This window comes from Balaenoptera ricei, chromosome 3 (genome assembly GCF_028023285.1).
Source record: "Balaenoptera ricei isolate mBalRic1 chromosome 3, mBalRic1.hap2, whole genome shotgun sequence".
Lineage (NCBI taxonomy): Eukaryota > Metazoa > Chordata > Mammalia > Artiodactyla > Balaenopteridae > Balaenoptera > Balaenoptera ricei.
In genome coordinates, this window is record NC_082641.1 from 30,399,341 (window position 1) to 30,425,749 (window position 26,409).

The window sequence follows — 26,409 nt, forward strand, 5'->3', positions numbered from 1 at the left end:
TACTCAAGATATTTCTAGAAGTCTTTTGGATCTGCTTTCTCTCTAACCAAGAGGCACACAAGAGTTGGCATGCAGAGCACAAACTGGTTAAAAACAACTGTACAAAGAAACTGGGCTTGAAAGAACATTTAGTTGAGCACCGCATTAAAAGACATTGCAAGACTATTAGATAATCTACCTTATATACCAAAATTTCATTTGAATTAAATGAAGTGTCTGTAACAGTGACTGCACCATTGGCGTTCACTATTGCTTCTGAAGATAGTCAAATCTTCAAAGGAATAATATTCATTCAGTAAAGCAGTATGTTTATTAAAAGAAAAATCAATCACTGTATTTTATATATACCCTTAATTTGTATACCTGATATAAATTTCAGTTGTTTTATACACATTATGCTTTAAGTTAAATTATATAATGAAGAATCAATTACTATAAATGCCTAACTTTCCTTTCTTTGATGCAGATTTAACACTAATTCTAGCTCAAAGCCATGATTAAAATAATCTTTTAGGTCTCAAATTGAGAAAGGGAGAAAACAGTCCATTTTAGAGAGCTGAAAGTAACTGCAAGAGATTTAGTCCTGTTTACAAACTATATTTTAAAGACAAACTATCTCCCCAACAAAGAAAGTCTTATGAGAATCCAAAATATATAAATAAAATGAACTCACACTGTTAATATATTCTATCATGTATCGCTAAATCATTTTAAAAGCGACCAGTAAGAACATGTCTGTTCTGATAACTCTCAAATTCAAATGTTTATGGATGACAGTTGCAGCACAGGTAAATAGATGCAACTATAAACAAGTTTGGATTTTTTGTTGTTTTTTAAAAATAATTTACCTTGAAATCTTAGGATACTCTTCAATTAAACAGAGACAGCACGATTTAGCTTTAGTTTGAGGTCCATACTTTTGAAAATGATCCTAGCAGATGAGTAGACTTTAGTGTGTTAAAATTTCATATGCAAATCAAATGATTGTGGTTTTCAGTTTACGAATTTAAATATTAAAAAAAAAAATTTAACAAATAAATTTGAAAAATTCTTATGCCCCAGCAATCTACGTTCACTCTCTCATTCCACAGTTGAGGAAGCAGAGGAGCAAAGAAAGTCTTGCCCATCGTTTCACAGTGAGTGGTTGGTCTGGGATTGGAACCTAGGTCTTCAAATTCGCTGATCAGTATCCTTTCTCCAACTGTGCTGGTTCTCTTAAAGGAACCCTGAAATAACTGGGCAGGAATATATAGGAGAAGGTTAAAGAGAACATTTTAGTGAACGTGAAGGTAAGCAATCAGAGCTCAGTGAATTCCTTCTCATTTAGAGGATATTAATGGCACACTGTGTTTAGGTATGCATTTCCTAATTTCCAGATGTGTATTTTTCTACATTTTCCTATCCCCCAGGACATGTTTGCAGTCACACTGTTTTGACACAGAGGTTATATTTCCATGGTTGACAAAAATCATAATATAAAATTCCAGCTTTAAACTTTTTATTGTTTAAAATACATTTTAAGGGGTATATATTAAGAGCATGTTTGAGTCAAAAAAGTACTACGCTTTGCTTAATTAGACAAGTACACTTCACAATAACATCCTCAAAATATGAACAGAACTTAACTGAAAGTGTTAGTGGTTATGATCATTGGTCACTGACCTTTCTCTACAAATTCTCTGTTCAATGGAAGACTTAAATTTCCTTGTCGTTTTGCTATTGAAAAAGGAAAGGGGGAAATATCTTGATTAAATAAAATATTTTATAATGTACAATACAGCTAACATACAATGAAATATATTTAGCATATTATAATAGTAACATATAAGAGCTATTTGGTACTCACCAATATTTAGAACATCTTCCACAGCCTGAGGTGTAACCCTGTTAATATTGAATGACCTAGAAACAAACACCATATACATCTTTTCTTATTTTAGTTCTAAAAACATACGAAAAATGAAAAAGGAATAATCTACTTAATGTACAGAGAACTCTTAGAAATTATCAGGGAAAAAAAAAAAAAATGACCAAAAGACAAGAGCCACCTTATACAGTTTTAAAAAGTGGGCAAAGTATATGGGCAAATAGTTCATGGGTCTATATGAAAAAAATGTTCAATCTTACTCATACTTGAGGAAATACAAATTAAAATAAGATTTTTCTCAGATTTTAAAGATTAAAAACTGACAATGTATTGACATGGGTATGGGAAAAGAAGTATTCTCATATACTAATGGAATTATAGAAATTGCAATTGGAGGGCAATTCTGCTCTATTAAGATTTAAAATGAACATATTCTTCAATCTAGTAGTTTATCCTAAAATATATTTGTACATATAATACACAAAGACAAATACAAGGATATTTACTGAAGCATTGTTTATAATAGCAAAACAACTGGGAAGCACATAATAGCAAAACCACAGGAAGCTGGGTAAATAAATTATATTATAGCCACTCAGTAGAATACTATGTAGATATTAAAAAGGCTAAAATACAACTATATGTACTGATAATGGAAAGATAACAATATGTTAAGTTAAAAAACCAAAAGCATTATATGGTATGTATGTGTGCATATATATATAAAACTTACCTGTTTTACTTATATTAAAAAAATATATGCATATACAGAGTGGTTATATCTGGAGATTAGTACTAGAGATATGAAATGAAAGAGACTAACTTTTTGTTGTATACTCTTTGTATTATTTCACATATTTTAAAATGTGTATTTCTTCAAATTATAAAATAGTTTCTGAAGATGAGAAATCTTTTACTAGCAAGATGCCTTGCTTAACCACTTAGGAACAAACGTTAACACAAACATGAATAACTTTTTTTAAAATTAATTAATTAATTAATTAATTTTTGGCTGCGTTGGGTCTTCGTTGCTGCGCACAGGCTTTCTCTAGTTGCGGCCAGCTGGGCTACTCTTCACTGCGGTGCGCAGGCTTCTCATTGGGGTGGCTTGTCTTTGTTGAGAAGCACGGGCTCTACGTGCACAGGCTTCAGTAGTTGTGGCACACAGGCTCAGTAGTTGTGGCTCGTGGGCTCTAGAGAGCAGGCTCAGTAGTTGTGGCGCACAGGCTTAGTTATTCTGCGTCATGTGGGATCTTCCCGGACTAGGGCTCAAACCCGTGTCCCCTGCACTGGAGGCAGATTCTTAACCAATGCGCCACCAGGGAAGTCCCTGAATAACTTTTAAAAGAAGCTCTGTGCTGGGGTCTAAAAAGATGGTTAAGGAAACGTTTAAAAAAAAAAAACTCTTCCAGGTAATTTGGAATTCTCTTGCCTCTAACTCTTCTCACTCTTCTCAGTAGATAATCCACATGAACAGGAACAACGTTGCATAGTCACACAACTCCAGACCTAATTCAGTGGCTCTTAACATTTTTGAGGAGGAGGAATAAGAGATACTCCGTATACCCTCTAATCCAGTAGCCTCCACATTTTGAGAAATATGAAAACATTTTGGACATTCTCTAAAGAAAAATGCAGATACACAAATTTTTACATTAAAAAATTGGGGTCATTCACAGACCATACCCCTATGCTAAAAAAATCTAAAATCTAGCCCTTGCCTTTCCTATTTTTCACCATTATCTGCCCTCCAATTTCACATTCCAAACACCCCAGGCTCATTCTCGCCTCTGTACCTTTGCTCATACTCACTATGTGGTATAAAGCAAAATACTTTGAGTGTTCTGACTTTCTTATTGTTTAGTATGAGGTTCACAAAACCTATCTCATTCGCATTACTGTCACACACTACAAGACATAAGGCCCTTAGGGCACTACCTGGCTCACAGCAAGAACTCAACACTGAATGAAAATGTCAAATGCAAGGAATATGTATGAGTTATACTCTAATTCCTCTGAATATACCCATTACTGAAAGATACTGTTTCGGAATTATACTTTAAATTAAAAGTCACATAAAAATAAGCTATTTATTAGGGTGCCACTGAATTAAAATATGTTTAGGGCAAAAGATATTAATGACTTATATCTCCTTATTGTAGATAAGACTTAGTTTAAGAGAAAAGAAGTCTTATAAGACATGCTCTAACATTCCTAGAACTATGACTTATTAGAGATACCACAAATCAACACAAACTAAGTTCTCTGAATTGGGGTTAAATTAAAACTAATTTCCTGTGGTTGTAATCTAAATCTCAGCCAATTCACTCTACCTTTAGGAGTGGTTTACATTCTATATCAAAGACAAACTATGTGCCAAAGCAGGTGTTAGCTAGCACACAACAACTTTTTCCTTAGATCTACAACCTTGACCCTTCTAAGAGTTCTGATTTGAAACCGGACATAACTTCTACTAAAGACAACCAAACTGAAAGACAGGAGTCTCATATCTTCCTCAGCTAGTAAAACTTTCTCTTAAGAACACCTCCTCACCCTTAATTAAGTCTGCGAGGACAGAATGTATGGAGGAGGAGGACTGGCAACAGTCTTAAGAACTCATGGAAACATAAATAATCCCGCTCTGTGGTACTTCTCCTGGTGTGTGCTACCGATCACATTCCACACTGGGAAGAGGACCGAGATGAGAATGCAACAACTCAGAGACACTTGCTATGCAACATAACCATTACATCCTATGTCTTGTGCAAGAATTTTTGGAAATGCAAAGATGGGATAGCTAATCCCTGAACTCTCTTCCCCCCCCGACCCCAGACACATGATTAGGCTATATTTCCCACCCCCTCTTGCCACATAGCATGTAACTAAGCTCTAGCTAAAGGAACAAGAGTGGCTATCATGGGCAACACTTCTAAGCATGTCTCACAACCTCCCACAGGGGACCGTCCATGCTTTTCCTCCTTCTGTGGCTCATGAGGTCTACAGCTTATAGTTAAGTCCAGAATTTAGATCCTGCCTCCACCATTTATTAGCCACATGGCTTTGGGCAAGTGAGCCAACTTCTGAGACTTTTTAAACTCTATTAATGAAAATAAAATCACTTAATTCCAGAGTATTTTTGAGAATTTAAATAAGACAATATACTTACTTGGGACAAAGAAAGTGCTCAAAGATGGTACTGCAGTAAGTTGAAATTATTAACATATAGAACATATAACTTTCCCTCAGTCCCTCTGGCCCCCAAGGCTTCTCTTTTCTCCCCCTACTTTCTGAAGAGAAAAAGGATCAAAAGATACATGGGAAATGCAATCGTAACGAAAGAATTATCAGTTATGACAGGGAGGACAGTAGAACATGTTAGAAGCAAGTAAGCTACATAGGGCTGAGTAGAGAAGAAAAGAGACTGAGTTAACCAAAGTGGCAGGGACAGGATATAGTTAGAGAGACAGAGAGAGTTGGTTCTATACTAGAGCACAGGAGACAAAGCAGACTTTAATAAGCAACACAGAGAAGACTGAAATTCTAGTCTCAGCCATACTTACTTAAATGCAACATCAAAACAGGACTCAATTATAAAGTGTGTGGTAGGGGACATAAAACTCAATTTTAAAGCATCCAAACTTAAAGTCAGTTTGATAAGCACTGTTTTAGCTGTATTTGTGAGCATGTAGTCATTTATTCAAAAAGTATTTAAGTGACTTTGTATTAAGCACTGTGCTATGCACACAAAAAATTAAGCAGGAAAAAAAAACACTAGTCACTACCCCATGTGCCTCAAGTTGCTCAAACTAACTGGGTATGAGCTTATCAGAAACTAATAATGTGCTAAGTGCTATAACAGTGCGATGAGGAAAAAGTGCTGGGTAAGGGCAAAAAAGGGGATCAATTAATTAGGCTTATGAAAGGAACTAGGTCTTAAGTAAAGGTTTCCTACAGAAGATGACATTTGAAGATTGGAATTTTCAGCCAGTGGATGGAAAGGGGAGAGTGTTCAGGCATTCAATGCAGGAAGAAGCTGCATTGAGCAAAAACAAAAAGCCCAGAGAGAACATGGCTTGTGCTAAGAATTGCAAGTAGCTTGCAGTGTCTCCAGTGTGATGGGTTAGGGTCAGGCAGGAGTAGGCTGGCAAGGAGGTCATACTTAAAGGGCCTTATATGACAGTCTGAGCAATGTGAACATAGGAGTCAATGAAAGTTTTAAAGCACAGAAGGAAATAGTGAGATATACCTACATTTTAGAAATATTACTCTGTGGTAGTAGTATGAATGACAGCCTGAAGAATAAAGTGTGAGACACAAAGAATATTCACTGAAAAGATGGGGCCCTATACCAAAGAAATAGCAATAGCAACTAAAAAAGGGGGCTAGAGCTTCTGAATTATATCTGACAGGATTTAGAGACTGGTAAATGCATAGGGGAGAAAAGGGAGACTCAAAGATAAGAGCAAGGTTTTAAGGAATAATGTGCTTTCCTGAGAATATGAAGTCGAGGTTAAGGGTGATACTATTAAGCAAGACAGGGAACACGGGGAGAACAACTGAAGACAATAAATTCAGTTTTAAATGTGTTGAATTTGAAATGTTATTAACATCCTACATAGTAGGTAAGTTTACAATATGAGTTTATACTCAAGAGAAGACAGCTACAGATAAAGGTCTGGGAGGCATGTGCATGTGTGTACTAAGAAGTAGAAGAGACTTCCCAGAGAGAGGTCACAGGGTAAACAAGTTGCAGGATGTCCCAGGTTATCTCCAGTTAGGTCTTGAATGCACAAACCTCCAGCGTATTTTTTGGTACTGTACTTTGTTTTCATTTCTTTACTATTACTTAAAATATTCATTTTTAAAAATATATAGTCCCTAAAAACATGTCTCATTTTCTTTTTTCTCTTTACAAACCTAGTATGGGAAGCTAAAAAATGGCCAGATCCAGGCTGCACTATAATCTAAGAAGTCAAAGCTGGACTCCTGGACCCAATCAATGAGTGTAGCATAAACTGAGCCAACCGATATAATAACACCAGGCTAGCTACCTCTTGTGTATTAGAGGCCTTAGATACACCGATATGAGATAGCAACTAAATTACAATACTTAAAGTATTTCACAAAAGTTGATAAGCAACATCCCAAGTTACTCACCAGGCCTTTGATCCTGTTCCAGTACACAAATTGAGCCCTGAACTCTTCTGTTTTTCCCATGGACCATCATCAACTGAAATCTCGTAGTAGGAAGCCCTGTGAATTGAGAATATAAAAGTGGATTGGCTGAACTTATGTCTCATGGTAAATGAGATAAACATAGTCTTTCAGCGCTGATGAAATCTAAGTAGGCCAGCTTGACTCAGACATACCTGACTTAGTCGGCACACACATCATGATGCTAATTTCAATACTAATTAAGTGAAAAAAATTTTAAAATATCTGCATGTCTGCATCCCTCTCTGATCTATATGCGCCTCCTTTCTATCAATACTTTAACATTTCAAACAGGAGCTTCTTGTAAATTTTTACCTAGCATTGCTGCTACTGCTTTTATGGAAACATACAGAACCTTATTTCAGAATTCAAAAAGAAAATACCATTCCTAAGGGAGTTTCATTCTTGGTAGCTAGTCCTTGATACATCTAAGTCTGCATCTAATCCTTCAAGTTACCAATAGTTTCTGCTAAACTCTTGTTTCTTAAGTTACATACTAATGTGCCTTTTGAATTGCTAGTAAGCTAGCAGAGATAATGAAGTTGTAAAGAAAAATCTCAACCAGTCCTGGATCACTGGACGAAACTAGGGAACAAGAACTGTAAATTTTTTAAAGATTTATATTTCTTATTTAATAAATATGGAATTAACTGAGTCTTCTCACACCAGCAATAATGACACTATTCTTTAACTGCATGAATGTATAAATGATTTGCAACTATTCAAAGAGCTTTTGAAACACGTAAAAGCCTATTTTGTGAACTATATCTTAAAATAATGATGTCACTGGTCAACAATGGGTTACTTTTCTCCAGCAAATAAAAAAGTTAAAATAAACCTTTAACAAAATACAACTTTTCAAAACAATGACAATTATTAGACATGCCTGCAAATACTAACATTCAATGGATAATTTATCTCTTATTCTAACCCTTTCATTTTCTCCTGCCAAGCTCTTGGTTTGTGAACGTTTTACATGATATAACTCCATGTCATTTTTTTCTCTAAAGTCAGCATTCTCTACAAAAATAAAAGATAGCAAGCCTAATATTCACATTTAATCTATTTCATAGCTTTGTTATATCTTCCTAGAAAATTAGGAATTTTAGGTACATTAGGAGCCTATTATACACAGACAAGCCATCTGAATCCATAGGAATGGCTGCTATTATGCCAGAATCACATAGAACCAGAGATTATAGGTAAGTGGGGATAGAAGAGAAGCAGAGGTGAAGAGAAAGGAAAGTATAGTCAGGTGAGAGACGTTGAGCCCAAAACAATGAACAAATTTAGTGTCATTCCCACATGCAGGTTTATCAAGATTAGTCAACTCAGAATTTTGGCTTCAGGGAGATTATTTTTTTAAGGCAGCAATAAAACTCACAGTCCCTTTAGAGTGGGTATACTTCTTCTTAAATTGTCCACTGCTACAGCCCAAGAATAAGACATTCTAGGTTAGAACAAATAGGAGAAAAGAAAAAAAATTGGGCTTTTAAAATGTTCTTAAGTCTAAGAACATTAAAAATGAGGCAGGAATAATATTGCTGCACTTCATATTTTCCAAGCAAAGCACTTCAGTTTTCAGGAAGACCACAGTTCTACTGTATACACTGAAGAAGAGCACAGGCTTACCCTGACTCTGTTATTTATTAATTGTGTGATTTGGGGCAATTTACTTCACTTCTCTGAGCCACAGACTTCCTTATAAAATGGAGATAATGATAACATTTGGCAGGACTCAATATTTATTCATTCCATAAACATTATTAAGTGCCTAATATGTTTTAATAAGCACTGTGTTGGTACTGGGGATTTAATGGCAAACATAATAGACACGATCTTCTTGACCTTCATATTCTAGTAAGTAGGTCAGAAATTTTAAAGTAAATAATAATTACCAACTATTTAGAGTGCTGTTTTCTGCTTTAAGCAGTAAACAAGATACTATATAAGAAATAATACAAGATGACCTTGAGATAGCACTGCCAGTGGGAAGGCGTGTACAGGCAGGGGCAGTTCAAAAAATTGGCAATACTTCACAAGTTTTCATGACAACTCAATACAGGATCTGGAATCAGAAATTCTGGGTTTACATGATGGTTCTGATGCTAATTAACTAAATATATGACCTTGGGCAAGTTATTTGAATTCTCCAAATCTCAATTTTTCACTGATAAATACAACTACTTTTCTCACAGAGTTGCTATGAGCATACATGTGACAACTTATACAGCATGCACAGTGCCTGACACATAGCAGGCATCCAATAAGTGTTCATTTCCTTTCTGCCTAAGGGTCTATGTCATAGAATCTTTAAAAATAAGCTCTAACATTTCCAGTAGTTAAATCTTTTTCAGTAGCATCAGAAGCCAACCCATTGCTGCCCTTATCTTAGTAAAGATATCAGGTGAGGCATCTAAGATCACAAAAAGAACAAGCATCAGACATCGGGGTAAACCAACCAAACCACAACCACCACAAAAAAATAAAAGCATTCAATCTAAAACCTCCTAATGGGACTTCACTGAATTTCCAAAAAATCTATCAATTGACCCCAATTTTCCTCCTTTTATAAGTTATTTTTTAGTAAGTACAAATCATAAAGCAACACTAGTAGAAGCTCTCAGAAGTTATGACCTTTAAAATAATACAAACAGAATAATGTAAGCCATTAAATGGCTTCCCTAGAATTAAGCATAAACTCACAAAACATCTTTACCTTTGTCATCTATTTATTTTAATGCAGACCTCCTCCAATCTCATTTTGAAGTTGTTCTCTTCTGCCTCTTTAGCAATAATGACTAGATTATATCACTAATTAGAGTTACATTCTCTTCCTTCTCTCTTATGACACAAATGTATCCATTACTCATTTCCATGCTGTTTCAAACTTGATATGCTATACACAAAGTTTTTCCGTTGCTGCATAAGTCTTACTATATTAAATACATCTTTACATTTTACCATATTTTAAAGTTCTTTAGGTAATATATTTTTATTTGATTTCTTTGAAGAATACATTTTACTTTTAATAATTTTTAAATTATGTATTTTACTACCTTTATGTGAGATACCACTATCTTTACCTTATTCATCTTTATATCCCTAGTGGGTGCACAATGTATTTTATTGCATAAATTTAAAATTATATTAATCAAAATAATTACAACTCAAAAACATCATTCAAATCATTCTGTTGAATCAAGGCTTTGTTCTCTTCAGTACTACCTACCTCAGTTAAGTTATTGGCTAAAATGTGGCTTTTTAAGACAAATTTTTCTCATCATAATTAAACTTCCTATAAAAGGATATGACTTATAATAAAGAGAATTTCAGAATATATGAAACTCTCGGTAAACTAGGGAATCAATTACGTGACCTTCAAAGGGTCACATGGTTCTGGAAGCAGGAAAGTAGGATATAGATTCATCTCTATCTTCCACCCCTAATTCACTTACATCAACAAAAATGAGAAGGAAAGTTCTAACATACTACCAAGAGTTAAATTAACTTTATATTATGGCAGTCACTTTATAACTGGTAACTGGTGTCACACAAAAAAATTTTTGCAAAAAAATTCTACTGACAATTTAAGCCTAAATTATATTCAACACTCACAAAATAGATTTTATCAGTAATAAAACACTGTATTTTTATATTCCTAGTAAAGAACTTCACTAACCTTAATTTTTGGTAATAATGGTTACAAATCTTAAGCTGTCAATACACTTGCTTTATGATGTTGCACTAAGAAGGATCAATATTACCTATGTAGTATACTTGCCAAAAATGCTTATTCTGAATCTTATCGTGCAGAGAAGAAAAAAAAATCATACAAATCTAAAAAAAGGAATATTCTGCAAACCAATTGGCTTAGACCATTCAAAAATGTTAAAATCATAGATGACAAAACAGGGGTGGGGCTAAGAACTGTTCTTAATTAAATCTAAAGGGCCATGATAGCCAAATGTGTTCTCCTTAACTGCATCCTGGACCAAAACAAGCAAACAAATAAATCAGCATTAAAAAACATTAAGACAGTCAGTAGGGCAATTTTAATATGGACTGTCTATAAGATCAATGTTTTATATCAATTGCAAATGTATGCCTATATATCATTCTCTTAAACATTTATAAAGCACCTATATGATAGATTAAAGGCTCTGAGAAATACTGCAGTAAAGAAATCTGAATAACTTTGTTTAACCTAGGGTTTCACAAATTTTTTGGTAATAACACCTTCTTTCCTCTTAACGTGTATTAACATGTACAAAGGTTTGGAAATATTTCATTAAATAATTCATTTCTCTTACTTATACAGTATTAATCATTCACAAATCTTAGGTTGTAGAAATAAATAGCTTAAAAATTACTAAAATATTAAATTTCAAACTCAAGATCACAGGTTTAAAAGTACCTGGACGATAGACTCTCTCCAATGAAGACTTCATTTAGCGCTCTCACTGGCAAAAGCTGGGGTCCAGAAGCCTCAAACCCTGAAGGTAATGGAAAAAAAATCCAAGACAGCTCCTTAAACTTTAGAAATTTTACCATATAAATTTTATAAAACATTAATATATTCATATTTGTCTTAATAGTGTCTATACCTTAACATTATTAACATATAAATTCAATCATATTTAAAGTATTCATAATACAGACCCACAAAATCATCTAAACATTATGAAGCAATGAAGCCCCTGTCTCTCCAAAATAAACCTGAGGTCTTCTTGAAACAATTTTTCAAGAGTGATAAAATATATTTATCCATAGCATAAGATTCATGTGGTCACACTTGACTTAGTTTTACTCTGGAAGCTTCAGAAGTAGAAATGATCAAGTACTTCCAAAGGAGAGCCATTCTGGATTTAAGCAGCAAATTACATGAATGGCTCATATAGGAAACCAAATCAGTTATGTTAAAAATCAGATTATTTTTTCAAATAGAAAACCTCAAGAGTGATTTTTAGCAATGGCAGCACTGGAGGAACAGAGCCACATCTCCTTTTATGACTCCTAAAAAAATGTCATCTATTTTTTACTCTATAAGGTTGTATGCACAGCTTAAGTAATCTTCCTTGATGATTACTTAAACATCACTCCATCACACAAAATCCTCCAAAGAATTCCCACTGCTTTCTGGATCAAACTTGTGATTGTCACCTTCAAATGGTCTCTCTTACTTTTTATCTTTTACCAGTCTCCAAATGGAAATGCCAGGCCCTTCCTCTCAATGTCACCAATAGCAGATTCACTGCACCCAAGTATCTCCTGCTGGGCAAGCACTATGGAACAAGTTCCCTTTTCTGTCTCCTCCACATTTTTTTCCTTAGTCAAAGCTTAAAAGTCCACCTCAGCTGTGGCAGCAGCTAGCCTCTAAGATGGTCCCCAGTGATTCCTGCCTCCTGGTATTCACATTCTTGTACAACTCTCCCTCTCACATCACACCAGGATTAGTCTATGTGACCAACATATGGCAGAAGTGACGGTACGTCACTTCTGTGCTTTGGTTAAAAAAGACACCCTGGCTTCTACCTTGGTCACTCTCTCTCAGATCACTTGCTCTGGGGGAAGATATTTCATAAGCAGTCCAATGGAGAAGCCAACATAGTGAGGAACTGAAGCTAACAGCCATGTGACGAGTTGTGACGCATATCTTCCAGTACAGTCTTGTCTTCAGATACTGCTGTCCCGGCCAACAGCTTGACTGTCACCTCCTGAGAGACCCTAAACTCAAACTAACAAGCTAAGCCACTCTTGGATTCTTGACCTTCACAATCTCTGTGAAATCATAAATATTTTGTTTTAAGATGCTCAATTCTGGGGTAATTTGTTACGTTTTAAGATTCTATGTTTCGGGGTAATGTGTATAGATATCTAATACACATTAGACACTTAATACACTAATAAAACTTTCCACCACTGTCACCAACACAACCACCAATCTATTATTCTCCTCTGACTTGTAGCCTATTTGTTTATATTTATTGAATGTTAATTACATGTACCTCATATCTTTTGGATTATAACTGCCTAAAGTGGCCCAACTATTCTTTCAATTATAAGCTGTTGTTACAATACCAAGGAACCTTTGAAAACTTATTTGACTAAATTATGTAATGGGTTAACATTATCAGCTAAATCTCATTAATATAGTAGAAAGAACGTGACACAAAAAGGTATATAGAAAATTTGGGGCTTCCCTGGTGGTGCAGTGGTTGAGAATCTTCCTGCTAATGCAGGGGACACGGGTTCGAGCCCTGGTCTGGGAAGATCCCACATGCCGCGGAGCAGCTGGGTCCGTGAGCCACAACTACTGAGCCTGCGCGTCTGGAGCCTGTGCCCCGCGACGGGAGGGGCCGCGATAGTGAAAGGGCCGCGCACCGCGATGAAGAGTGGCCCCCACTTGCCTCAACTAGAGAAAGCCCTCGCATGAACCGAAGACCCAACACAGCCAAAAATAAAATAAAATAAATAAATAAAGTAGCTATAAAAAAGAAAAGTGCTTTAAAAAAAAAAAAAAAAAAAAAAAAAAAAAAAAAAAAAGAAAATTTGCTGTGTTTAATCAAATTTGATTGTACTTCAGACTGCAAAACCTAACTTTTGAAACTCTTAATTTGGTACTAGATAATATTCACATTTTCATATCTGACAAGTTTTACCAATGTAAAAAGTTAAAATTTATTGTTTAAATTATTTTTCTTTGCATAGGGTAAATCACTAATGGAATGTTTTACATCTCCCCACAGATTTTCTGCAAATGCTCAACTAACAGTAAGTACTCACTAAATATTACTAATAAATCTGAAATCTCACCATCAAACTGTAACCATATATTTTTATTTTATATGGTCTTGACTTTTTAATCTCTATACCCGTTTTTCCTCATCCTAATTTTCCTTTCTGTATTGCACTTTTATTATGTGTGCTTGCTGAATTTCACTTGAAATCTTTTATCAAAGAAGGAAGAGAAAACATAAAATTGCTTCGAGTCTCATTAATCATCTTAATTCTGCTTATATTTTCTTTCATGCTAATTGACTACCAAACAATATCTAATCATGAACTGTTCATTTACAACTTGCTTCAACAGGACATGATAAGATGGACTCAATACCAATTAACAATTTTCTATCCAAGAGAATGCATTACAAAATTAATTATTAATTTGTATTTTTAAGTATAGAATTGTTATACTAGTGACAGAGGCTGCAACCCTGTGCAATTCCCTCACACTGTCAGACTGTTAGACTATGTTTCCAGGTCTACTCGCATTGGGTATACCCATGGGACTAGTAATAGCCGAATATGAGCAAAAGTAGTGAAAAGGCCTGGCTCCTAAAACTTCCCTAAGCATCCTCCATGCTCTCACTGTCTTCTTCTCCCCACAAGCTACAGAGGACCCAACAGAAGACTCAGAGGCCTTAGAAGATGGTAGGAGCCATTGTTCAGAGGTTGCCTGAACACCCCTTGGACAGTGAGCTGAGCTCTAAATAGACCTTCAGTATGTTAAGCCACTGAGATTATGGGATTGTTTATCAAATCAATTCACTTATCCGAATTAATACAACCAGGCTTGCAAATAAGGAAGTTACTAGTTTATGTGATTAAAAGTTTTTAAAAAAATAACTAATAAATCAACCCTACCTTCCCTTGAAGGTATAAAGGTAATAAAAGTGAATTCTTCTTCATTAACTTGTATACAAATATAACCTAGTTAAGGATAGATAACACTAGATAGAAAATTTTATTTGCTTAAAAGTTATATCATCCCTTTTGCAAGCTGTTTAAAAAAAAACAACTAGGATTGTTTTTCTCTGTAATCTTTTGTTCTAAATTAGAAAGCGATCAGGGATCAAACATGGTGGTATATTTACAATCTCAAACCTACTCCTATATTCAAAAATCCCAAATGGCAGCTTCCTAGGAAATGTTCCCTGCCAACTTGAAGAGAATTTAAATAGCAAATATGAGTTATACCTTGAAATCCTTCTAAATTTTTCTCAGAAAATAAAGCTCTTTTATAAAAAAAAAGAACCCAAAAAAACCCTCTAACAAGCCCACTAAAATAGTGCCTAGACATTGTAAATGTTATATAATTGCTAATAACAACATTAATAATTAATATAAGTAAAGTAATTTCCAGGGTTATTATTGAGAAATCTGAAACTACTCTGATTCCAGATTCTTTATATATCAAATAACCTGTTCCAACAACAATCACCACCAACACCACCATCACTTCCTTTCTGGAAGCTTGCAAGAGGTTTGCTTTATCCCTAGTATTCTGACATACCTTGGTGTGGGACCTCTTACCACTGACTATATTAAGTACTTTGTGGGTCCTTACATTCAAAAACTGGTGCCTAAGTTTTGAGAAATTTTCTTATATATATTTTATTTTGAACATTTTCTGTTCTTTTTCTAGAACTAACACTAATGAGATAGGAACATCCTGAATATTACTAAGTTTATATGTAATTTTGTTTCATATATGATATATTAATTTAGCTTATAAACTAAAAACAGTGAATCTGAGATAGGAATCTGAGCAATGAATCTTTAAATACCAATCTACATCTTTCCTATAATGCTGTTGGTGAAAAAAACCAAATCCTGAACATCTTTTGGAGACAGCAATAACTTCTTTTGGTGAGGTATAAAGTAAAATTTCTAGCTAAGATTTTAATATCTTAAAAAAAATTTTTTTAATCTTAATATTTACTGCAATATTTCAAAAATGATATTAAGAAATCATATGCTTATGAATTACTTGAAAGATGTCTAGATTTTTAAAATAACTACTTAAAAACTTTCAAAAAATCAAATGATTTTTTTTTCCTGGGGAAGAAGAAGCATCTTTTAAACATGGCATTAACTCAGTTTAGGAACATGTTAACCTATAAAGCTATAAATCACCATGAAAAACTCTGAAAAAAAAATAAACATAAGTAAACATCAAGATACCATGAAAAGACAGAAACAAAGACAGAAAGCAGATATGTAAAGATAGCTTTTGCTGATAAGTTTAGCCAAGAAATGAAATGCAGGAGGAAAAAATATCCTTTTATACAGTCCACAGACATTTAGGATATCTCTTGGGATCTTCTTGCATCATAAGTCTTACAGTTACTGGAAAAAGTGGGAAAATATCGCTAAATTATAATCCACAAATTAGCTCAAAACTGAGCATTCATCTTAACACAACAAAAAACCTGCATATCACATTATGCTAATATTCTCTTAGCATCTTACACAAGTATTTGAAATGCAAATCTTAAAGCTGGGATGCGAAAATTTCCTAACAAAAAGATTCTAATCAATAACTAGAACCATGGGAAATATAATTAAATGTAAATATATAAATGTATAATTATTATGAAATCTTCCACAGATTAGTTCATTTTCTTTCTACCACTTTTTTCTTTCTGACATTTCAAAGATTAAGGCCAAGAATCTTTCCCTAAGTATTAACTATCCTCTTGGACATTTTATAGTCCTTCCCTAATCAGTGAGTTTTCAAACCCACCCTAGAAAAAATTTCACATGGAAATATGCTATATTTGTTATTTCAGAATCTAATCATAATAAATTTTACAACTCAAGTAGTTCACTGCACTTCCTTAAGTGTTGTCAGTGGCACCGAAATCCCCAAATAAGTTAATTATAAATTATTACTTCTAGGAATTAGAGATCAAAGGAACTATAAATTACATATTGCCCCAAACACACTTAATTCCCAATCTACCTACTTTCGTCATGAACTCTCTCAATGTTGAAGGCTCTACTATGCTGATTCAAACTTAGCTGCTGTTCGTGAAGGTCCACAGGAACAGGGTTGATGCCAGTCCCTTCAAGGTATAACCTGATTCGCTGCCTCCACAACCATCTTAGAAGAGTGAAGGAAAAGCAAATTATATTAAAATAGAATAAATTAAACAAAGGATTAGACATTATAATTTCTCCAAATTAAAAAATTCATATTGAAAAACTAGTTATTCCATGAATTTATTATACCAGAAACACCTAAAACCCACAGATTCCTGATCAAAGACAGATTTAGATGTTTATTTCTCTTTTCTACTGTAATGGAAATATCTAATGTATTTGTATAAAACCTCCCAAATAACTTGAATTAAAGTCAAACTCTTTATCAAGTATTCATTAAATCCTATATACTTAGCTAATAGTTGTGTTTTGCTCATCAAAAAGTATAACACATATATAAAAAAGAAAGCATTCTGAAATTAAAACACTATTATGTTAAGGTGGTCAGATTAGATAAAAAAAATCCCTTCCTTGAAATTCTGTAATAATGTTTTTCTGTTTTTTACAATAAGAGATCAATAACAAATATTATAACACTTAAGATTACACCTAAAACTTAAATGACTTTTTGGTAAAAGTAAAGAAAACAAGAATCAGGTTTAATTTCAAAATCAAAAACTAACATATGAAAAAGCCAATGGGACAGATTCTACTAGGTAAGTATACAAAAATATACTCCTACTTGGAGTATATTAGTCATTTGTGAAGGTGCTAAACTTCTGAAATGACTAGAAACTGGAATCGTTACTAAAAAAAATGATTCCAGGGACTTCCCTGGTGGTGCAGTGGTTAAGAATCCGCCTGCCAATGCAGGGGACACGGGTTCGAGCCCTGGTCCAGGAATATTCCTCATGCCGTGGAGCAACTAAGCCTGTGCGCTGCAACTACTGAGCCTGTGCTCTAGAGACCGCGTGTCACAACTACTGAGCCTGCATGCTGCAACTACTGAAGCCCGCACGCCTAAAGGCCGTGCTCCGCAACAAGAGAAGCCACCGCAATGAGAAGCCCACGCACCGCAACGAAGAGTAGCCCCCGCTCGCTGCAACTAGAGAAAGCCCGCGCGCAGCAATGAAGACCCAACACAGCCAAAGATAAATAAAATAAATAAATTTTTAAAAAATGATTCCAGAAGTCAAGAAGATTTAATACAATTTCACAAATACCTAGAGAAAAAAAGTTTTCTCAAACTATAAAATCTAGGCTAAGTCAGGGAAAGAAAAGTAGTCCAACTTGGCTCTCTCTAATTAATCGGCCAACCTCAACTCAGCTCCTCCTTCCACCCTTCTCTTTTCAGGGCAGTCTGACCACTGAACAAATTAAGTGAAAGAAATATGAAAAAACATCTCCACTGCTTAAGAAATACCTAACATGTAAGACAGAGATACCAGGAATCTCAGCATGGTTAGAGTAAATCTAACCCTCAGTCATTCTGGACGGGAGATGAGGATAAAAAAAATAAAATCTCAGAGAATTTGAACATTTAATTTTTCACCAACAGTTTTAATCATCTTTCTACCAAACTGCTAAAAACATGTAACGAGGTTAAAGTAGAGAAATGGCCTCTATCTCACTGAAGGAGAAAAACCTCTAATTGCAATTACATTACAGGCCAAGTGGCACTTGGCAGGGTTTCTCCATACAGTTCCAGTCGGGCTGGAAAAAGGGAAGTTAGATGTGGTTGTGACTCAGCTAATGTATTATTTTTTATGGCTACTGTTACAACTATGGACTAATCCAAATATTATCTAATTTGTTCTGTTTAACAGCATTTTTAATGGCACACAATAATAATATAATTATATAATAATAATAATAATATTATCTTAATAAGATAATGATAGAGCAATAGTAAGAAATTCCTACCTGAACTCACCACGGTAGAACTTCTGTAAGGCTTCTGGGAAGGAATGCGTGTATCGAACAGGAAGACATAAATGACCCTCAGACCTTTATTTTAAAAGGAATTTGCGTGGTGTAAAGGGAAGAAGAAAAAAAAGTACTTAATTCAAAAGGTATCACTGAACTACAAAAATCAGATATGAAATTTTTTGAATTTCTACTTCTATAATTCATTTTGCCACAAATTGTCTATACTTTCAACAAGAACAAAAAAAAGACCAAATAGAAATAGTACTTTAAATCCAGGTTTAATGCCATAATACAACTTAAGTTTCCACATTACAGTAAAACTAAAAATAACAGCGAATTTACCACTGATTGATTTCCCTGTAAAATTATCTAATGTTATAGTGGTATTTGCATCTTACCTTTAAATTATTTAACTATAACTTTGGGCAAGTCACTTTAGCATCAGCTTCCTCATCTCTAAAAGGGCCATAAAACCACTAATCTAAAAGGTTATTCTGAGGAATCAAACTATTTATGTGAAAGTTTTTTGAACCATAAATCCCTTTTAAATGTATTTAAGATGTTCTCTTAACCAAAAGAGAACTCACAGCTTAATCTAATGTAACCCTTCATTTATTCAAAAAATATATAAGGATGAGCTCCTTCAAGGAGTTAACAGCTTTACGTGGAAGACAAATTTTTTTTAAAATTGCAAATTACAAAGTGTTAAGATTGCCTATAGGTTGATACAGGAAGATGAGAGGATATGGCACCTAATGTGAGGAAAGGTGTCCAGAAAGTTCAATCATCATCATTTATATGATGCTTCAATCTTGAAGGAAATGTTGAGAGTAGGCCTGGCAAAACAAACCCTTAATAATAACTGTAAATTAACATAAATGTGAAGAGCAGAGAAAAAGGCTTTTACAAAGTTGTGACTAATCAATTTATCTGAGAGGGTCAACATTGTGGTTAAGAAACTTAGGCAGGGGACTAAATTTTTAAAATTTTTATATTTACTGCAATACTTCTCTACAGTGCTAAGATTATAAAAGATAATCAACATTTGATAGAATACCTATGGAGGTCAACTGCAGGTCTAAAACACTCTAGAGAGAAGAATCTAGACCTGACCTGGAGGATTCACTTTCATTGTGGCTTACTCACTGGTGCTAGCTGTTGGCAAGAGGCCTCAAGTCTCTCCACGTGAGCCTCCCCACAGGGCGGCTCTGGTATCCTCACATCACGGTGGCCGACTTACTCCAGAATGAGCAATCCAAGAGACCAATACAGAAGTTGCAATACCATTTATGACCTAGCCTTGGAATTCACACACGTTATTCCATATTCTATTGGTCCCACAGGCCGGCCCTGATTGAATACAGAAGTGGGAAGGGAACCACATAAAGGTGTAAATACTAAGAGGCTACCTTGGAGGTTGGCTATCACATGCCCTCCATCCCATTTTGATCATTAAGCATTTAAATGTCATAATTATTTACAGGGGTCAGTAGAGTGAGTACAGAATACAAAAGAGAAAACCGAAATTGTATATTTAACTTAGATGAGTCCACAAGTGAGCCATCTTAGAAGTAGATCCTCCACCCCAAGTCAAACCTTCGGATGCCTGCAGCCCCAGCTGACATCTGACTATAACCTCATGAAAGATCACAAGTTAAAACCACCCGGCCAAGCTCTTCCTGGATTCCTGGCACACAGAAACCATGAGAGATAATAAATGATTATTATTGTTTTAAGCCTCTAAGTTTTGGGATGATTTGTTATGCTGCATTTGACAACTACTACAGCAAAGAAGAAACTTAAGTTGAACATTAACTTCTGGGCTTATTTAAGGATTGTGAGACACCTCAGTGCTTAAGAAAAAGAATTTAGGCAACCTGAATTATGGAACAAGCCAGGTGCTTAATTCATTTCTGCCTGGAGGCAAAAAGAAAAACCAGAGGACTTCTAGAACACATCATTTTAGGCAGAAATTAGAGAAGCAACACCTGTTGCTTACCAGTTTCAAAATCCCCACAGGCTAATGAGTATTAAGCCAGCTTTTAAAGGAAAATATATTTCAACAAACTGTATAAAATATGATCACTAAAGAATCTCTTACTTTAATGATGTAAAAATATGTCATTGCAAAGTTCTAAAATACACGTGCACAAATACTAAAGGCAATTAAAATGCTAGCAATAGAGAAATTAAGTCCTATACTCAAGGAATTTATAGTCTCATGGAAGAGACAAACAATCAAGCAGAAAATAATATGAAGAGATAAGTGCTCTCTGTACAAGGAATCATAGTCAGAGCCCAGGAGAGGTACCAGTCTTGAATGAAAAAGAACTACACAATTGAGTAAGTGTCGTAAGGGCACACTAGGCAAAAGCACAAACAAAGGCATGAAAAGCACATGGACATCTGGAGAACTCTTTCACTTACGCTTTCAAACTCTTTCTTGATATCAACAAAGCTCCTCACCAGAGCAAAAACTCCCATATGTGAGCCTTCAATCATGACATTAGGATGCTCATACATTACACTGCACTTAAGAACAACCTTCAGAGGTTAGGGGAGAGGGGACTGAATGAAGGTGGTCAAAAGGTATAAACTTCCATCTATAAGATAAGTAAGTACTGGGGATGTAATGTACCACATGATGGCTATAGTTAACACTGGTGTACGGTACATTTGAAAGTTATTAAAAGAGTAGATCCTAAGAGTTCTCATCATAAGGAAAAAAAACTTTCCCCTCCTTTTTTTTTTTTTTTTTCCAGCTATGAGTTGACAGATGTTAACTAAACTTATTGTGGTAATCATTTCACAACACATGTAAGTCAAGTCATTATGCTGTACACCTTAAACTTATACAGTGCTTTATGTCAATTATATCTCAATAAAACTGTGAAAAAAATACAATTAAAAAAACCCCAAAGAACAGACTTTAGGAAGGATCCTAGAATGTTCCTAGAGAGGCATCAGTCTTTTTTTTAAGCTGAAGAATGTATAGTGCCTACAGGTAAATGAGGATAGATGAAACTAGAAAAGCAGATAGGCAACAGATGGTGAAAGATCACATATACTATGCTACGGAATTTGCAATATAACCTGAAGGTCATAAGGAAACCCTGAAAGACTTTAAGGAGTGGATACAATCAAATTTGTACTTTGGAAAGACTATTAAGGCAAAGTATAAAGAATGGGTTGGAAAGAGCAAGACTGGAAGTTACTACAGTAATTTAAACCCCAAACTATAAAGCTATGCTTAAATACAGTGAGGAGGGCAAGAGATGGACTCAAAGGTAAGATCTCTAAAACTTAGAACTAAATCCCCAGACCAATACGACGAAGGGAGTGAGGGAAGGCGGTGAGGGATGGGTCATCACAGCTTCAGCACCCATTATGATTCCATTTATCAAGTATGGGTGGGGGGAAGGAGATAAGTTCATCTGTAGACATGTTACATTTTTAATGCCACCGGATACATGCAAGTGGAGGCCAGTATGGCTAGAATAGCATGAAGAAAGGGAAAATGATAGGACATAAGGACACAGAATAGTCAGGGGCCAGATAATGTAGAGTCCTGAATGTCACAGTGAAGGGGACCAACTGTCCCAGTTTGCCTGAGACTTACAATTTTCCCAGGACATAGGACTGTCGGTGTTAAACTGAGAAAGTCCGAAGCAAACCAGGATGAGGATGAGTTGGTCACCCCAGTCATAGTAAAAATTAGATTTTATTCTGAGTTTGATGGGGAACCACAGTAAGACTTTGAGCAGAGGTCACATAATGTATCAAACTTTTATAAAACAATCACTGTGGCTGCAGTGGGGAGAAGAGACTATAGTGTAAGAGTAGAAGCAAGATCAGTGTTGGATATACAGATTCTGGAGTCACCAGCATCTAAGTTAAAACGACAGATGTTAATCAGTTATTCTGGAGACAGCACAGACAGGAGTAGAAAAGACTCACCCATGATTGAGCAGAAACATAATGGTACAAAATATTTAAGAAATTTGTCAGGAAAGTGAATGAAGTAAGGGAGAATTAAGAAAAAAAAATAGAGGGGATCAACACACTGAAAGTCAAAGGGCAGATTTACTAGAATTGAGGAAGTAGGACTGCTATTAAGGTAGGCAGCTATGGTCAGAGTGATTTGAGAGGTGGGGAAATTCTAGGTGATGACAAAGTCCAAGTATGATCATGGCTGTGGGTGGCTGGAACAGAATGAGGATAAATGTCAGTGAAGCTTAGGAAAGGAAAAAAAAGTGATAATAGGGTTTGGTCTATTTATTAAGTCAACGAAGTCACCCAGGAAATCAGTGGAGGCATATTCAGGAATGTAGATGAGAGCCAGAAGGAAGGGCAGAAGATGGGACATCATTAACTCAGCCATCCAGCAACACCGAAGTCACCAGTACTCACCCGGGTCAAGGGCTCAAGTCTATTATCCCACAGATATTACTCCCAAACTACCCGGGAAGTCAAATGTGAGAACTTGTCCATCCCATATCATAATTTTCTGCCACCAATGCCAGCTAAATGCGTATATTTCTCATGCCTAAGCTAAAGAAGAGAGCAATGTCCTTGAAAATAACGACAAAGAAGAGAAATCTACTAAAGGTAGAGATCAATTCTACATGCCTAAATTTCATCACTGAAATGATTTTGGAACATGGTTCTAACATTCACGATAGCCAGGAACGGTGATGTTTCCACTTACACAGCATGCACCATAGAAAACACCCTGTACCAATAGGATAAGGAGCTTCCAAATTTAAGATTTATCATAAATAGGTACTATGCAAAGCAAAGCACAAAAAAGTTTCTCCTTACCGTTCTGGGTCAGTGTTTACTCCAATAACTGGTTTAAGTCTGTCCAAGACTTTACTTGCTGCCAAAAGCATTGTGCCATCACCTAAAGGACATAAGACATAACCAGACTTGTTACAAAACTAGTTTTTAACAACATTTTGAACACTAGTTCTTTTAATAATCCCACCCGTACCCCATCCTGTTGGCTGCCACAGTCTACTCCTTTCTACCCACTATCCCTCTGTATTATCTCTCCCACTCTAATCCAGAATTTCTCAACAGTGGCAAGATGGACACTTCAGGCCAGATAATTCTTTGCTGTGAGGGCTGTCCTGAACTTTGTAGGGTGGTGAGCAGTATCCCTGGCCACCCACTGGATGCCAGCAGTAGCCTCCAACTGGGAACCGTTATTCTAACCCTATCACTTCTATTAACCAATCCTCTTTCCCTCTCGCATAACATCAGTCCCAATTCATAAATTATTTTGATGAGAATACATCCAACAAAAGTGTCCAGCTTTGGATTTTTCTCTCCAAAAAAAATGTAAAGGTTTAGTCACTAACATAATAATAAAGCTCAGGAAAAAACAAGTGTAAGTGTAAGTATATTGGGGCCAAAGAGGGATGGAATTTATCTAATCTCATTAAATTCTTAAACTCAACTTTTTTTTAAAGACTGCCATAACTAAACCAAAATAGTTATAAATAATCCTTTGAATCATACTTAAGTTAAATACACACTTTAAATATACACACAGAAATACATGCACAGAACCTCACAGTAACATCGTTCACTAGAAAAATAAAATGTTGTATAAAGCACATCTTTTAAAACTTGATCTTAAAAATCCAAAAATTTGTCTTATGGTAGGACTCTGAAAGCTTCATCACAGCTAGACCACAGGGTATTTGGCAATATGATTATTAAAGAGCATTTCCATATTCCAGCACCTTTACCTCTGCAAAACTATTACCTCCTGCAGCTATGACAGCATCTGCCCATCGAACAGTTTCTTCATCATATTCTCTCCTCTTTACGAGACGAACCTCAATCCCCTCATTCCTAAGATAAAAAAAGTAAAGCGTGTATAAAATTTCCACTAACATAAAGGAGTATGTTTTTTGAGGGCAAATTATTACAATAGAGATTTAAAATAAATAAACAAGTTTGTTTTATAAACAAATTTATGTTTAGCTTTGTAAGGTCAGCTTCATTTTCACTTAACCACAACAACCAATTAACTATTAACTATAGGAAACATATGAATAAACTATCCCAAATCGCCATGTGCTTTAAAAACATCTCTTAAAGTCCTTGACGAATAGCAATATTGATTAGTTACAACTGCATTTCCTTTTCTCTACTCTTTCTGATACTAAAATTCATTAATACAAAACGGCCTAGAAGACTAACACCTCAAGAGACAATTTTTTAAATTATAAAAGTGAATAGCTGTTATTTTAAATTCAACAAATATTGAGTGCCAGACACTGAAAGTGATTAAAATATTTTCTAATTTGCGTGTTCTCACACTGATTCTCTTGCATACACAGAAACTTATCTGCTGACTCATTTAGCCCCTAATTAACTGAAGTTTCTGTACTTATAATTTTTAGACAAAGACTATTATAATGAACACCTACATAATCCACTATTCTGTTTAAGAAATAAAACACTGCACTACAGTTGAAGCCTGCTGTGTACAAAATTAACTCTTTGTAGAAAAGGCACTTCTTGGGCAGACCAAATAATAACTGAAAATCTGTGAAATTTTCAGAGTACAATAAAAATTTCCTTAAAAACACTATAATATCAGGTCCATTAGCCATGATATAATTTTCTTAAAATGATTCTATAATGGCCATCTTTACTAAAAATCTAAGTATTAGCTGCTAGTAAAAATAAAAATTGCAAGTCCCACTCAAGATGGGATGTCTGATCCCACAGACTTACCGTAAACTATCAAGAATGTGCTCTACATTTTTGGTGTGAATATGATGTCGTTCAAGCAGTCCACTGTAGCTAGAGCCTTTCAATGCAAGCTATAGCAAAATAAAACAAGTTTTGCCTTATTACATAATATATATTACATATTATATTTCTTTAAAAAGCCCTATATAAAACAGAATGGGTTTTTTTTTTTGAAGATACATTTTAATGACTATCTGTGAAACCTACACGTATAAACTTAATTAGAAAGTCTGGTTCCAGAAAATCATAACTTGGTTTTAATATCAAATACAGCAGTAAGTTTCCTGAATCACGTGGTCAACGGGATCTCAAAACTCTCATGTTTTATAGCTTGAGTGCTTTTTTTTCCTGAATGGATTTTTAACATACTGCACATGGCTACTGAAGACCATAGATGAACTAGTATTTTAGAAGGCAGTTAGATGACCTTTGTTCTACTTGGATTTTCAGCTCTCTTGTATTCAGATTTATGAACTCTATTTGGAATTTACACAATCCAAACAAATGGCTTGTTAGCTGCTTGAGAATGGATAACTTTTAGATATAAAGACATACAGCCTTCAAGGATTATTTTTCCTAGTCATTTAGAATATTTTATAATGTCACTATCTTATCATTAATATTCTTTTAAAGTACCTGTCTTCTAAATAATCCATAAAGTAAAATGTTGAGAGAGAAGTTTAGAAACATCCATTTAATCATCAAGTAGGAAATATGTCCACTAGAGTGAATGCTAGAATTAAAAAGCATGTTATTTTCCGCATACAACAAAATTACAACTACTTACAGAGAAACTATTCAAGAAAAAAACCAGAAGACTAGCAGAAAAGATTATCTACAACTGAAGATATAAAAGAGAA

The 26,409-nt window shown here is 34.9% G+C and overlaps 2 protein-coding genes across 3 annotated transcripts in view; one reads left to right on the top strand and one right to left on the bottom strand.

The window, feature by feature from the left end:
- Window positions 1-14,606, top strand: part of SKP2 (S-phase kinase associated protein 2) — a 58,612-nt gene extending 44,006 nt beyond the window's left edge. Inside the window, exons 10-11 of the mRNA XM_059916236.1 lie at window positions 13,831-13,855; window positions 14,474-14,606. Of these exons, the coding sequence (XP_059772219.1) occupies window positions 13,831-13,855; window positions 14,474-14,509 (61 nt within the window). The 3' untranslated portion in view covers window positions 14,510-14,606. The remainder of the gene's footprint in view (window positions 1-13,830; window positions 13,856-14,473) is intronic.
- The window catches only part of NADK2 (NAD kinase 2, mitochondrial), a 45,692-nt gene that overhangs the window by 4,939 nt on the left and 14,344 nt on the right, over window positions 1-26,409 (bottom strand). The window contains exons 2-11 of one of the 2 annotated variants that reach the window (XM_059916232.1): window positions 25,532-25,620; window positions 24,552-24,640; window positions 23,600-23,681; window positions 18,773-18,856; window positions 16,834-16,970; window positions 11,499-11,577; window positions 8,466-8,531; window positions 7,025-7,120; window positions 1,847-1,902; window positions 1,663-1,716 (exon numbers count right to left, since the gene is read on the bottom strand). In XM_059916232.1, coding sequence (XP_059772215.1) covers window positions 1,663-1,716; window positions 1,847-1,902; window positions 7,025-7,120; window positions 8,466-8,531; window positions 11,499-11,577; window positions 16,834-16,970; window positions 18,773-18,856; window positions 23,600-23,681; window positions 24,552-24,640; window positions 25,532-25,620 — 832 coding nt within the window. The remainder of the gene's footprint in view (window positions 1-1,662; window positions 1,717-1,846; window positions 1,903-7,024; window positions 7,121-8,465; window positions 8,532-11,498; window positions 11,578-16,833; window positions 16,971-18,772; window positions 18,857-23,599; window positions 23,682-24,551; window positions 24,641-25,531; window positions 25,621-26,409) is intronic. The other variant, XM_059916233.1, reaches the window with a different exon arrangement.